Source organism: Heptranchias perlo, chromosome 16 (assembly GCF_035084215.1).
Source record: "Heptranchias perlo isolate sHepPer1 chromosome 16, sHepPer1.hap1, whole genome shotgun sequence".
NCBI lineage: Eukaryota > Metazoa > Chordata > Chondrichthyes > Hexanchiformes > Hexanchidae > Heptranchias > Heptranchias perlo.
The window spans coordinates 44607001-44622390 of record NC_090340.1 but is presented as its reverse complement, the minus strand read 5'-3'; the positions used below and the strand labels follow the sequence as shown (position 1 = coordinate 44622390).

Sequence of the window (15390 nt, the reverse complement as noted above, 5' to 3'; positions counted from 1 at the left end):
TTTAAGAAAAAAAGTGAAACATTTAATCAAAATTTGTTCATTAAAAGCAACCCTCCCCACACAAATCAAACATTCGATTTCCTGTTTAACATCTATTAATGGTATCCAACAGATCCTCATTACACATTGCCAGGCCATTGTCCAAGTCTATACCCTGCTACTCATTTGAAACAAAGTAGAAAGAAACAACTGCTCCTGGAACACAATTCAATTATTACTCAAAGCAAAAGTCTCATTCTTTGACCCTCCAGTGTACAGCTGGATTCATTTTCTTCCCCCCTTTTAAAACTAGCATCTAGTGATCCCAATATCAAGAATGGTATCTTCAATTTATGATAACAAAGGATTGGACCGAAACTTCTGCCGTGCAGTATATGCAAATGTAAATGCATAATTGCCAAACAAACTGCCCAGGACAATTAATACTGATCAGTAGAATACATCCCCTTTCAGCTATACATAGATACTTCACATCATTTTTACATTTGACATTCAAAGTTGAGCTCTCTACAGAACTTTTAAGTCCATTAAAAAAAAGTTAAAAAATTTATGCTTGTTCCTCCTCTCTCATCTTTTTTGCAATTTTCTCGGCAACCACATTCAACTCCATGTTCTTGTTCAGCTTCAGGTACACATCTTTTCTGATTGGATGGATACTCAGCCAGTCTGGAACGACGTCAGCCAGTAACCGCAAATGTTTCTCCATATCATCTGAAATGTTTTTTTTTAAAAATCACTTAGTACACCAACTTATTCCAATATTAGTCAGAGGACATACATTGAACAGCCAATACTAGAAATTCTGAATGCAAGTTTAAAAAAAAATGTATCTAATCTAAAATATACAAGATTAAATGGCAAATGAAAGTCAAGTGCTTGGCCAAGATCGATATGGATAAGGAAGGCCAGTCAATCCATCTTAATTCATCCATCCAGAAAGATCCTAAAATCCCCTCATTTCAGTACCAATTGTTTCTTAAAATATTTGCCTCTAACGCTCTTTCTGGAAGTTTATTCCATACACTGATCACCTGTTGTATGAAGAATTTCCCAACATCATCCTAAATTTACCGTTAAACTAGTTTGAATCTATGTCCTCTTGTCCTACTATCACTATTTAACTTAAAGTAATATTCTAAATTTACCTTTTCCATTCCCTTAACCATCTTATACATCTGCTTTCCAGCCTGAAAAGCCCAAATTTCTCCAGTTTTTCCTTATAACTAAGACCGTGGAGTCTAGGGATCACTCCTGTGGGGATCTTCTCTGCATTGCCTTCAGTGCTTCAATGTCTCCCTGTTGTCTCAGCGAGCAGAACTGGGCTTAGTACTCGAGGTGCGGTCTGATAAGAGCACGATACGGTTTCGTCATGGCTGCCTCCAACTTATACTCTTACTGTTTTAGCTATGCAATTTAACATTCTACTAGCTTTGCTGATCGCTGCTTTGCATTGTTGAACACAAGCCTAGGGTCTATTAAGACTTCCAAGCCTCTTTCCACTTTATCCTCCTCTATTTAAACATCTTTTATGGAGTATGCGTTACTTATTTTCTCCTCCTATGGGCAGTCCTTTATATTTGTTTAATTTCATCTGCCCTTTTTATGCCTATATTCATATTCCATTGCAACTCATTCTGTAATTTATGAGTTACTTCTTCTAAATCCATTTCCCCTCCTAGTTTGGCATCATCTGCAAATTTTACCATTCTGCACTGAATTTCTGAAACGTCATTTATGTAAATTAGAAACAGTCCCAGTGTTCACCCTGAATCTCTAATACTTTGACTTAAATAGCCTTTCATGTGGAACTTGGAGGCTTTTCCACACACCACATGGCTAGGTGGACAAATTCGCTGCTGGCTATGGTGCTAAGCTGTGCAGATTAGAAAGGTCTCTAGGTATAATTATTGGCATGCACTGAGTTAGCTGATTTGAGCCAAGAAGGCTACTACAATTGGTCTCAGCACCTCCGGTTAACAGAGCAAAAAAATAAATCAAATGGAGCTTGCCAAAAAGTAACTCCTGCTGGAAAAGCACACACATGTACATCAAGCTGAGGATAATGATGTGTCAAACTGTCTGCTTGTATTCATTAAAAAAAAATCTTGTGCAAGGTGAAGGTACAGAAGGGCTGCTTGTGTCCATGAAGTCATATCCCAGCAGAAGTCATTATCAGGTCAGAAATTAACAGGAGAGGGGGAAACAAGAGTATATTTACAACCCCATTACTATTCTATGCTCTCTGAAACTCCTCAGCATGCAAGTATTGCAACTTGTCAGATACAGAGATCACCCATGACATCATTGAAAAATACTTCAAAGATTGAATACGCAAGATGTACAGAGTAGTGATGATGGCAGTTAGTCCGGTGCATATTTTTCATTAGGGTAGATTTGAAGCATGAAGCAAAACAAATCAGATTTAGGGATTGACTGAACAAAATTCACTACGAATGAATGGAATTGCAGCAGTAATTTTCTGCATTAAACGAACAGAACCAATTCAGGACATCTTGTAACACACAAAAATAGATCTATAGATCTGGAAAGAGGGCTGTTTTAACATTAAGCCCACAATGACACAAGTAAATTAATCCATTTAAGGCACAGTAACAAAGCACAGGTACTCTTTGAAGGTGATTTCTTAAAATAGTATCCACTGGGTCAATATCACACTTAAATTATCATACTAGGATAATTAATTAAGCATCAGTATTTGAATTAATTCATTATTCATTTACCTAGGGCCATCGCTGATCGATAGCTGTCAACCACCCTGTTGCATGCCACTGCAATAATCAAAGCTGGTTTCTTCTCTGCCACAAAGACGTTGCGCAGAATTCTTGTTATCTCAGGAAGTCGCAACATCATATGGAGACGTTCTGTTTGTGCAGGACTTCTCGTCATTGCTGCCTGCATTTTCTGAGCTTCTTTAGCACGAATCTGTACAAGTGTTAAATGTTAGTGCTTGTGCCTCCAAATCAATGTGCACCATTAACTGTGAAATACAAATTTCTAACAAATAAGTTTAACAATGAAAGTTAGAAATTCTGCATTAAATCAAAAGGGAAAAGATTCATTGTAATTTACTTTGAATACTAAGCCCATGGAAAATGTTGTTCATCGTTACTTAGATCTGCCAGTGGAGAAACAAGCTCTTGATTATAACCCTTTAACCAGGTTCAGAACGTGAACAACTTTTACCCACGTGCACAAATAAAATATGTAGGATTGTCAACAAGAGATAAGGAACAAGACATTATATACAATGGAGATGGGGAAAGAGCACCTGACCAACAAGGGAAGCACAGTGTAAGGCTCTTAAAGGACAGTGTTTTCAGGTATTCCTGTTGAATAGAATTATCTTTACAGAGGTTGAATGAATGGCAAAATTACATTTACCATTTTACGTGAATCACCACTTTTCAATGCTTTTGTAAGTGGCGATCCAGACACAGGAATGAAAGTGTTACAATAAAAGTAGCTGCAACTGTTGTTTAAAAAACACCTGAGGCAAGAATCACATGTTCATTGTGCATGCTGTAAAAAGGAGTGGACATTAGAGCACCAAATTGTAATAGATTACTGCAGAAAGGTAAAGCAAGTTTATGTTTATCAGTAGCATTAGCTCAGAGGATGTGAACATTCTGCTACAAAAATGGTTGTGGGCAAGGAGACATTTTTGATCTATTTGACACTAAACTCAAGTACTTTTAGCTTAGCTTTTAAATCGCTCATGGCCAATCACAGCTTACCCTCTCCAGCAGACTCTGAGAAACCCCTTTCAGTGCATTGGATGCACCAGGACTTAGACATGGGCTCACAACATTTGGTTCCTTCTTCTGTTCAGTAGTAGCAGCCATGGCAGTTTCTACAGTTTTGAGGGCCATGTTAGCAAGTGCTTTCTCCATCTGAAAATACAAAAGATAATTATACAGGTACATGCTAGTATGGTACATGCTAGTATAGAACATTTATAGTAATGGGAAATACTGTAACAACACTACAGAATGTTAGGCCTTGAGCTAGAATCTTAAGCGTGAGCTATTTTCTACACAAAATGACCCTACTTCCCCCCACTCATTAGATTGGATCGTTAGCTTCTCAGTACCTTTGGTGTCATCACACTGCGAGCTTTATCCAGGACTTCTTGAGCAGTTGTTAGCTTCTCTAAATCCGGGGGCTGGGGCAGCTCAGCAGCAGTAATGTCTGGAATTTCATCCACATTAAAACGTGGGTGCCATCGTGTTAGTTTGCCATTGGGTACATGCATTGGAGGGTTAAGAGAAGCCAGGAATACCTATAGGGAAAACAAACAAAATGATTGCCACTTCAATTTTTCAGTTCCACTTTTTTGTCAAACAAAATCTTTCAAAAGGCCACAGCCCTCACAGCAGCACTTGTACACGTGTTCATATACTTACAATTTATTTCTATGTTCTTGGGGCCTCATTCTACAAACCACTGTCCAACCAAGAATGCAGGTAGGTCACATGCTAATGGGAGTCTGCCAGTACTGTGACATGACGCTTGCAAGAATGTGCAGGGTATGGTATTTAACCTCTCATCTTTCCCACCATAACTCAGTTGAAATTTTCTGTTTATATAAGGGAATCATTAGCACAAAAATCACATTCTACCCCTCTATGGCACTGCATATCCATCTACAAATGTGTTTGACTAGTAAACTAATGCAGAAATTCTGAAGTATGTCAAATTGGACAGCACGGGAAAACCAACCAGTACCATCCCACAGAATTCCAATCTTACAAATATATATTTCAGGCAGCATAATTGAAGAGAACATAATGGGGGAGTGCAAAAAGAAGAATGTCATCCATCCAAAGGAATTTCTTCAGTATATTCATGGCAGACTGGTCAGAAAAGTAAAAGCTGGATCCAAGGGAAAGTGGCAAGTTGGATCCAGAATTGGCTGTATGGCAGGAAGCAAAGGGTAATGGTCAATGGGTGTTTTTGTGCCTGGAAGGCTGTTTCCAGTGGGGTGCCGCAGGGGTCAGTACTAGGTCCATTGCTTTTTGTAGTATATATCAATGATTTAGACTTAAACGTAGGTTAAGAAGTTTGCAGATGATACAAAAGTTAGCCGTGTAGTTGATAGTGAGGAGGAAAGCTGTAGACTGCAGGAAGATATCAATGGACTGGTCAGGTGGGCAGAAAAGTGGCAAATAGAATTCAATCTGGAGAAGAGCAAGGTAATGCATTTGGGGAGGGCAAACAAGGCAAGGGAATACACAATAAATGGTAGAATACTGAAAAGTGTAGAGGAACAGAGGTACCTTGGAGTGCATGTCCACAGATCCCTGAAGAAAGCAGGGCAGGTAGATAAGGTGGCATACGGGATACTTTCCTTTATTGGCCGAGGCACAGATTAAAGAGCAGGGAGGTTATGCTAGAACTGTATAAAACACTAGTTAGGGTGCAGCTAGAGTACTGGGAGCTATTTCCCTTAGCAGAGAGGTCAATAACCAGGGGGCATAATTTAAAATAATTGGTCGAAGGATTAGAGGGGAATTGAGGAGAATGTTTCTCATCCAGAGGGTGGTGGGGGTCTGGAACTCACTGCCTCAAAGGGTGGTTGAGGCAGAAACCCTCATCACATTTAAAAAGTACTTGGATATGCACTTGAAGTGCCACAATATACAAGGCTATGGACCAAGAGCTGGAAGGATTAGGCTGGATGGCTCTTTTTCGGCCGGCAGACACAATGGGCCGAATCACCTGCTTCTATGCCATAAATTTCCATGATTCTCTTGTAAAACAAGGGCTACAGTCTTTTTTCAAATATTATATCCGAAGACAATCAAAAAAGAAAATATACACAAACAGCACAAACAAAGTTTTATGTCATTCTCATGGGCACATTCTCCTGCTCGCCCCCACAAAATCTTCAGTTGCGTCCATAAGACTGGTAGATAAGCTCACTGTTCTGTGCAGCTCCCTGTCCATTGCCCCAAAATAGCCAGTTGACAAGTTGCCATCCAAAATTAACATGTATAGATTCCAACAGAAGAATCTGTAAATGACTGAAGTAAAAACTTGAAAAGATTATCCAAAACCAGAGAGAACCTAAATAGTTACGGTGCACATAGCAGGCGGATAGTTACCAAGAGCTACCTAGTCTTTTATGCTCCTTTACATCGTGGAACTATTTTCAATGAAGCACTTCCACCGGTGCTTCTGTTGGTGTTAAATCTGCTTGTTTTACAAACACATACAATCTTGTGCCTATTTGGTCACCACAAAGTTGCATTTATGATGGTCATTGTGGCTGTGGACCTCTCCGGACAGGTCAGCAATAGCAATAGGTCATTGCTGGATTGTATTTGAAGGCTAAAAGCACAGACTACCCTAGACCAGACTCAAAATGGCAGAACTGATGAAAATGCCAGTGGCAGTCCCAGTTATCCCAGTTATTTATCCTTGCTGGCAACGATACCCATTTAAACTACTGGCTCAGAAGTTTTTGATACCCCAGTGACACTCTGGCCAGGTTATTTAAGCTACACTCTTGCCACTAGAGACAAGACAAAAACAGCTTATCCTGTTGGACCATCTGCTTACCTTATGGTATTGTTTCACAATGTTCACAAGGTTTCGGCTAAAGATGCGACGGCGCAGAAGTAAGCGAGATGCTGTTAGTTGTGTGCGGCCATCAGAATTCTCCTCTTGAGATTTGGGGGGGGGGGGGGGGGGGGGGAAATCGGTGGGGAAGGGGAGAGAAAGAGGAATTATTTTTTAAAAAAAAAAACATTTTTATAGAACTCTTCAAGTTTTGCCCCCTTCTCCCCTGAAGGTGATGACTCAAGCAGATACTCAGTTCCATGGTCCCCTTATACCAACTGTGAGCCTGGACAGTGAGTATTGTAGTGGGGTAATCAACTAGTGCCCCCTACTACTCTTTTCACAATACTATTAAGCCCGATTCGGTCTTTATGAGACATCTACTTTCCAGCAGGGAACCTCGTGGCCCATTTTCCGCTCCCTTGCTTCAGTGCACTGAGGCCAGCTATCACATCCTGGTTATCACCCAACCTGAGATCATCTAACTCAGAACTGGGAACTGATCCTGAGATCTTCTGGTCTATATGGCTCAGTTACACAATGCCTTTACCCAACTGAAGATTTGAGAAAAGTTAGGGGAAAGAACTTGAATTACAATGCAGAGTCAAAAGTGACTCAACTAGTTTTAGTTATTTACACAGGGTAATCAAGTTTCCTTCTCTTCCCATTTTCTCCCCTAATCTCTAGTTTAAGGTTGCAGGAATGCACTCAGCTGTTGCCTGGATTCAAGTTTATTTCCTAGACCTCAGGTAAGGCTACAAAGCAGCAAAAGCCATTCAGAAGGTTAACATTAAAAAAAATACAACCTAGCAAAGAGGTTCACTGGAGAAGTTCAGCAGAGGCCATTCCTTTAACTGACAAAGCCAAAACTCTGAACACAATGCACATCCTCAGCAGGGAGAACAACATTTACCTCCTTCAAACACAGGATCAAGGGTGAGCTGGTAGCTGGATCTCTTCAGAGAGTCACTCCATGTTGGAATTCCCTTTTCCTGCCTGAACTTGTACGCAGAAGGGTAAATTGTCTTAATCTGCCCAACATTGCGCTTCTCAAATTGCCTACAAAAGATATTACAAGGTAACTGCTCAAGTAGGCTAACAGAATAAGCAATTACTTTTGCAATACATTTTATTGGTATTGCAAGCATTTTGATTACATTTCACATTTAAAGTACTCTCCTTTAAAACGGTCATGCCAATGCATGGCAAGGTTTCTGCCGAGGTCTGCAAAGTTTCTCCTCCAATCCATTTTTAAACATTCAATCTACACTTCTAAAGTACTGCTTTCCAGAAATTGTTAGTTTGTTACCAGATGTCATCAAGCTACCCCAAAACTTTAAAAAAAAAGTCAACTTTGTAAAGGAGAGAATCACATTTTAGAAAAATAATTATAGTGTCCCAGGGAACACTCGCCCAACTCCCATGTTCAGTAACTGGGAAAGGGATAATAATTAATGCGGTGCTACGAAATGGACACAATTTACATTGAGGCCAAGAATTTCTCTTTTGCTGGCATAAAGGTCACTACACTTTAAAGTAATGTATTCTGTACTAAGTAGTACTTTGTGAAATGATACGGTTTTATACTAATGCGAGTTTTTTTTTTAAATAGCAAAATCATAATAGAATTCAGTGGGAATTTTCTTTCTTGCTCAACAGTTTAGAGCATAATTGCCTAAGATTAGAGGCATTCTCCAGCTGGAGGTTGACACAATAATACAATCTTAGCATCGCCTTCCAATTAATGTCCTTCAATAATCTATATACTCACTTCCGCGTCATGTCCTGGACACCCTGTTTCACCTTGGCAAAGGTAACGGTCTCCGAGCGATTGAACAATATGCTCACGACAGTGTCCATACTACGAAACATCTCTGCTAACAGTTTGTACTTGAATGGCAGGGTCAACCCTGGTGGGATATCCTGTGCTAAATTGTGGAAACGCTGGAATGCTGGTGCCTTTGCCCTGGAAAAGGATGTATTATGAATACAAGAGGCCTGCTATGTTCAATAATAAATTAAATATTGTTAACCCTCTTCTTCAGTTTTTGTATTTTATATATAGCACTTTTAAGATTTTACACAAACAATCCTTTTTTCCCCCTCACCTCTCATCTATGCTCAATGTTGACTCCTGTTCAGTTGCCTTTTCCCGTTCTGCTTTCTTTTCTTGTACTTTCAATTCCAGTTCTTTAACCCGTTTTAGGCGCCTCTTGATATCACTATTCAATTCTGACGTAGGAGCAAATGAAGTAGCTGTTTTGTCAAGTTTCTGGATTCTTTGCAGTTGGGCTTTTAAACTCAAAAGACCTTCCTTTCCAGGTGTTGTGCTGGTCTAAAGGAAACATACATGAGTGCCACATGCTGATGACTTAAGACATATTGTTATCATAAATTCATTTAAAACAATGTTTGCTTGTAATTTCATATAGGAATTTTTAATCTGTTGCCCATTTCATACACAAAATGTCCCAAAACTGATCATAAGGTTATAGACGGCGACAGCTTGGTCACACCCTTCTGACATTGTGCCAGATTCTGGCATGGGGTAGGTCAAGCATGCCCAAAAGCACAGCCCATATACCTTGACAACCCAGCAACCAAAAGCACAGGCAACTCAATCCTATTTTTGCTTAGATTTCATACCTGCTGGTTTGTCCTATTTGAATTTTGTGGTCCTGGAGGCTTGGAAATGGCTTTCCTTAATGCTGTTGCTTCATAGGTGGATAAATCCTAAAGCAGGACAACAAGATTCATTAGTATCAGCAGCTTCAGATATATGCATAGTAATGGGAACATTGATCGAAATTTTATATGTGGCCTTTAAGTCTCTATGATATACAACTAAGCAAACCAAAAAGGAAAATAATCTTAGACGCTCCTGTGTAGATTCAACAAGCAAACACCTGAAGTGCATAGCTTTGAGCTATACTGAGTCACAATTCACGTGCAGATTTCTCTACAGCCAACGTTATGGTGCTCCCCCTGTATAGCCTGATGAATAAATATACCAAATACCTTGGTATTGAGCCATACATACAAAAAAGTCCTAGGTTTGGTTTCCAGTCTGTGTTGAGTTGGCCGATCTCAGCCTGGGGTAGCAGTTGGGGTGCTGCATTTGGCTGTAGTTCCTCAGTGGATTTTGGGTGAGAACATAATCAAGCTTAAAAAAATCCTTGACCCCTCTGTCCTTGCAAACTACTGTCCCATCTCCAACCTCCGTTTCCTCTCCAAAATCCTTCAACATGTTGTCACCTTCCAAATCCATGCCCATCTTTGCCGCAACTTCATGTTTGAATCCCTCCAATCGGGTTTCCGCCCCTGCCACAGTACTGAAACAGCCCTTATCAAAGTCACAAATGACATCCTTCTCAACCTGTCTGCAACCTTTGACATGTTTGACCACACCATCCTCCTCCAACGCCTCTGCTGTCATCCAGCTGGGTGGGACTGCGCTCGCCTGGTTTCATTCTTATCTATCCAGAGAATCACCTGTAATGGCTTCTCTTCCCACTCCATTAACTCTGGAGACCCCAAGGATCCATCCTTGCCTCTCCCCTATTTCTCATCTACATGCTGCCCCTCGGTGACATCACGTACGATGACGACACCCAGTTCTACCTCACCACCATCTCCTCCCTCGACCCCTCCACTGTCTGATTTGTCACACTCCTTGTCTGACATGCAGTGCTGGATGAGCAAACATTTCCTCCAACTAAATATTGGGAAGACCGAAGCCATTGTCTTTGGTCCCTGCCACAAACTCCGTTCCCGAGCCACCGACTCCAAACCTCTCCCTGGCCTGAGGCTGAACCAGACTGTTCGCAACCTTGCCGTCCTATTTGACCCCGAGATGAGCTTCCGAACCCATCCGCTCCACAGCCTACTTCCACCTCCGAAAGATCGCCCGTCTCTACCCATGCCTCAGCTCATCTGCTGCTGAAACCCTTATTCATGCCTCTTACCTCTAGACTTGACTATTCCAATGCACTCCTGGCCAGCCTCCCATCTTTCACCCTCCACAAACTTGAGCTCATTCAAAACTCTGCTGCCCGTATCCTAACTTGCACCAAGTCCCGTTCACCCATCACCCCTGTGCTCGCTGACCTACATTGGCTCCCGGTCCAGGAATGCCTCGATTTTAAAATTCTCATCCTTGTTTTCAAATCCCTCCATGGCTCCACCCCTCCCCATCTCTAACCTCCTCCAGCCCTACAACCCTCCAAGGTCTCCGCATTCCTCCAATTCTTGCCTCCTGCATATGCCCAATTTTAATCCTTCCACCCTAAGCCCTAAGCTCTGGAATTCCCTCCCTAACCCTCTTCGCCTCACTCTTCTCCTTTAAGATGCTCTTTAAAGCCTACCTCTTTGACCAAGCTCTTCGTCACCTGTCCGAATATCTCCTTAAGTGGCTTGGTGTCAAATTTTGTTTGATAACATTCCTGTGAAGCACCTTGGGACATTTTACGACGTTAAAAGACGCTATATAAATGCAAGTTGTTAGCTATGTCCTCGACAGTGAATGATGGCAGCTATTTGACTGTATAGTCACACAGGAAGAATGGTATCAGAAGTCTATCAGACCCATTGTATTTCTCCCCCTGCAAGAGTGAAGATTTTCAGAAGGGATGAAGAAGTGAAAACTGGTTAAAAGAACTTCCCTGGAGTTACAAAATTGCGTTTGTTATGAATGGCAAACGAGTATAGGAGCAGAGCCTCTTGATCAATAGGAGAATTCCTGTGTTAAGCAAGAGCGTCCTTTATTCAAACATCAGAATTGGGAAAAACCCTGCATGTGTATGAAAACTGATTTACTGCCTGAGCAAATGTTTCACAATATAGGCCCTATTGACTGCCAAAACACATGGAAGAAAAGACTAAGAATTCTAGCACAATTTTTTTCTAAAGACAATATATTTCCCAAAGCCTAATGCTTGCTTCAGCAAATTACAGTCAACTTGAGTCAGGTATTTTGGTTAGGATGTTGTACATTATAAACCAGCCAAGTAAAACAAAGTTGGGTGAGCCATTTCAGTTAAGAAAGGAAGAATTTGCATTTATTTGGGGTTTTCACAATCTCAAGACGTCCCAAATGCACTTTACAGCCAATCAAGTACTTCTGAAATGCAGTCGCTGTTGCAACTTGGGAAATGGAGCAACCAATTTGCACACAGCCAGATCCCACAACACAACAATGACATAAATGACCAGATAATCTCTTGTGACACTGGTTGAGAAATAAATGTTCGCCAATGAACGCAGTGCTCTTCAAATAGTACCACGCAATCTTTTATGTACACCCGAGAGGGCAGACGAGGCCTCGGTTCAACACCTTATCCAAAAGATAGCATCTCGGGCAGTACAGCATTAATGTTCCAGTGTAGATCATGTGCTCAAGTCTATAGCATAGTCAACAGCGAATTAGGACAAACCCAATTCAGAATTTGCTTAAAGCTGCTCTCGCACCATCAGTAGGAGAAGCTGAACAAACATCTGTTGAGAAACTTGCATTAGCTCCATGTGTGTCAGGTTCAGTGACCCAAATCATTTCTATGAACATCAACAGAAACAGTTCAATATAGAAACAAAGTTGTTAAAAGTTAGTAACATTTGGAAATAGTTTCCAGTACCTTGCCCAAGTGGCTGTTCTCCATGCACGACTAGATAGTGAGTGTCAACAGGCCATTTAACCATCTCAGCATCACATCGCCACCAGTCCCCCAGACTGGTACTTGGGGCACGGTATCAGAGAAATGACAACATCCATAGGTACATCCACAGCCCAGAACAAGATTAGAATTGGGAGAATGGCAGCAGCATCAATGCAGAGTATTTACTGGAAGTTTGAGTTAATGTGCAAGTGTTATTCTATTTCTCCTGCAACACTTTACTAACTCATACAATTGTAAAAGGCTGACTGTACCAGCACTGCTATCTCTTCCACATCCAAATCTGACCCCAACTGTTCCTACAACCTCTGGCACCTGAAACTCTTCTCTTCCTCCACCCTGCTGTAGTTGGCTGGTTGATACCGGCTGCAGCAGTGTTATGACTACAGGTCAAAATACTATTAAAGGATGTGCTTCTTTGCAATGTTGGTTCTTTAAAGTCAGGTACCAAGTGCACTTACTAAAAACCGTTCGAAGAATCTGCTTAGAAAACATGCTTATAACCTATGCAAAAATGAGGTTAATGGAAAACTGAACGGCGTAATAAGAATGGGATGTATGTGGTGTCCCAGCCATCATTTTGTTGGTGGTTGCGTCTATGCTGGTACCCACAGAACGATACCGCAGCATAAGTCAGCACCTTCATGATAAGTATAAATATTATTTGTAAGACTCTTTCTGCATCCCCATGGCTCAAATTGAAAAGACTAACTTCTCTTTCTCTAACGTTTCCTACATTACAACAATGACTACTTCAAAAGTACTCCATAAAGCGCTTTGAGACATCCTGAGGTCGTGAAAGGTGCTGTATAAATACAAATTATTGCTTTCTCTCGTGACTAAGCACGACTTTAAATTCTCACCCTGGGTTCGGATCCCCCTGGAACCGTTTGTTTAGGTTTGGTCTTTTCTGGAACCCGAGTCTCTTCTTCCCGCGGCTGCAACACCAGACTTCTCCGGGCAGATCGCACGCCATCCGGACGCTGCGAACTGGGACCCGATTTCGGTGCAGGCCGCTGGTCGGTTCCATCGACTGAATCATAACGGCAGCGCTTCTTCGCGGAGCTGGACTGAAGCCCATCGGCATCGGCCCCGAACACGTCCGATCCCAAATCAAACTCGGCGGCTGTCCGTTTGTCTTTGGACGGTGTCACGAGGTACTCAAGTGCGGGAACTCTCTTATCTACCCCGGGCTCTTGAGCGAGAATCGCGCAACTTTCCCCCCGGCCTGTGGGCTCGGATTTGCAAACGTTTCCACCGTCCGAAATTACAGGCGCTTCGCTTCCGCCGCTCGAAGCCCGAGTTTGTGCAGTGGCCGCCGGTCTTTCCAACAGCTTCCTCCGCGATTGTCTGGGTTTGGCTGCAAGCGGCTCGGTCCGGGCAGTCACACCGCCGTCAACTCCCGCCGCCCTGCGTTTCGCAGACAGCGGGCCTCGCTTCGCTTTTTTGTTCTGGGGGTAAAAGTCTGTTAGTTTGACCTGCGCCATGGGGGGGGGGGGGGGGGGAAGAGAGACAACGGCCTCGAAACAAAGTCGGCTGTAACCGAGCAAACTGCAGCCGTCTGCTTAAAAAATCTTGGTCGAAACACCCGAGTTGCCGCCTGCAGTTTGGGTTGTCGGGCCGACAATTAACACGGACCCGGGGGGGAGGCCCTGAGGCATGAAGCAGTGGGAGCTGCGAGCTCCAATTCGGATTCCACTGCACTCTTGTCGCTTTCTTTCTCTCTCTCTCTCTCTCTCCGGGTACACGTTCAGTCTGCTCTAATCCGAGCTCAACTCCCTCGGTTCTCCCTCTCCCGCTTTCACCCCAAACAGCTCGCATCCAACTCCGAACTTTCGCGCTGAACTAACATGTGACCCAAATGGACTCTCCCATTGTACTTTTGTCCGTTTCAATACCGGTCGAATCAAAGAAAAGGCTGTGTTTTTAAAAAAATAATATTAGCTATTTAAGCAGACAGTGAAAGCCGAAATGCAGCGTATTTTGAACCAGAAGATAAAATATAATGGAATTCCTTTGCTGCGCTCGCAGTGGTACAGTCTTCTTCTGGCGCCAAATGACAAGTTCCCTGGTAGAATTTGGTCATCAGTGAACTATTTGTTGTGATGTTCAACACACTTTGGAACTTTGTCCTAAGTGTTATTCTTGTCTTTTTTTCTAATGTGTATTTCCAGGATGTTCTGTTTTTATTTCAGTGTTTACGTTTCTTAAATTATCTCATTAATGACTTTTAAGTAACTTTACTAGATTTCGGAGTTTTGTCCTTTTATTTCAATATTTTGTTCAAATAATTTCTGTTGGCAGTATGTATCAATATTTTTTTCTGATCAGGCATATACATGCCAGCTCTCCTGATAGCTCAGTTACAGGCCAGAAAGATACTGGGGTTTAATTTCAGGCCTGTGCATAGTTAGCTCATCTCGGTTGGGAGCCAACAGTCAATAACCCCTCTGGGATCGGGAGACTAAATCAGTCAAGGTTCCTGCTTCTGATCGGTATCCAGTGACACCTGGTGGAAAATGCGTATATGTGCAGTTTGATTGAAATGAGCGAGATGGATTCATTACCAAATGGCATTGATATATTTCCTTTTTTTTAACTTAGCCCTCTATCTGTAGAATTTGAAAATGTTTTCTCTTGCTTTCTTGCTAAAGAACGTGAGAAATCAAAATATAGTTCTGAAGATGGCCTGGAATCAAACCCAACGTTCATTTAAGACTGCTGGAAATACTCAGCAAGTCAGGCAGCATCTATGGAGAAAGAAACAGGGTCGATGACCTTTCGTCAGAACTGGTAGAAGTTAAAGATTTAACAGTTTTTAAGCAAGTACAGGTCATTTTCCTGAAACATTAACTCTGTTTCTTCTTCCACAGCTGCTGCCTGACTTGCTGAGTATTTCCAGCATTTTCTGTTTTTATTTCAGATTTCCAGCATCCACAGTATTTTGCTTTTGACCGTAATGTGACTGACTGTGCCAAACTTTTATAGGATCATAGAATGTTACAGCACAGAAACAGGACATTTGACCCATTGAATCTGCTGATGTTTTTCTCTACATGAGCTACCTAATTTAATCCCACTCCAGCTTGCTCTCTGTCCTTTTTAATAGTTCTCTTTTTCAAACAACCTTTTTTATAAA

At 41.9% G+C, this 15390-nt stretch overlaps 1 protein-coding gene across 1 annotated transcript; it reads right to left on the bottom strand.

The window, feature by feature from the left end:
* cdt1 (chromatin licensing and DNA replication factor 1) lies at positions 1–14085 on the bottom strand. The gene is made up of 10 exons (XM_067998054.1): positions 13115–14085; positions 9229–9315; positions 8691–8917; positions 8354–8548; positions 7496–7641; positions 6583–6686; positions 4112–4300; positions 3756–3911; positions 2742–2943; positions 1–711 (listed from the first exon to the last, which is right to left on the bottom strand). The coding sequence occupies exons 1-10, from the start codon at positions 13736–13738 to the stop codon at positions 548–550; spliced, it is 2094 nt and encodes a 697-aa protein (XP_067854155.1). The 5' UTR covers positions 13739–14085; the 3' UTR covers positions 1–547.
* Between the last annotated feature and the right edge of the window lie 1305 nt (positions 14086–15390).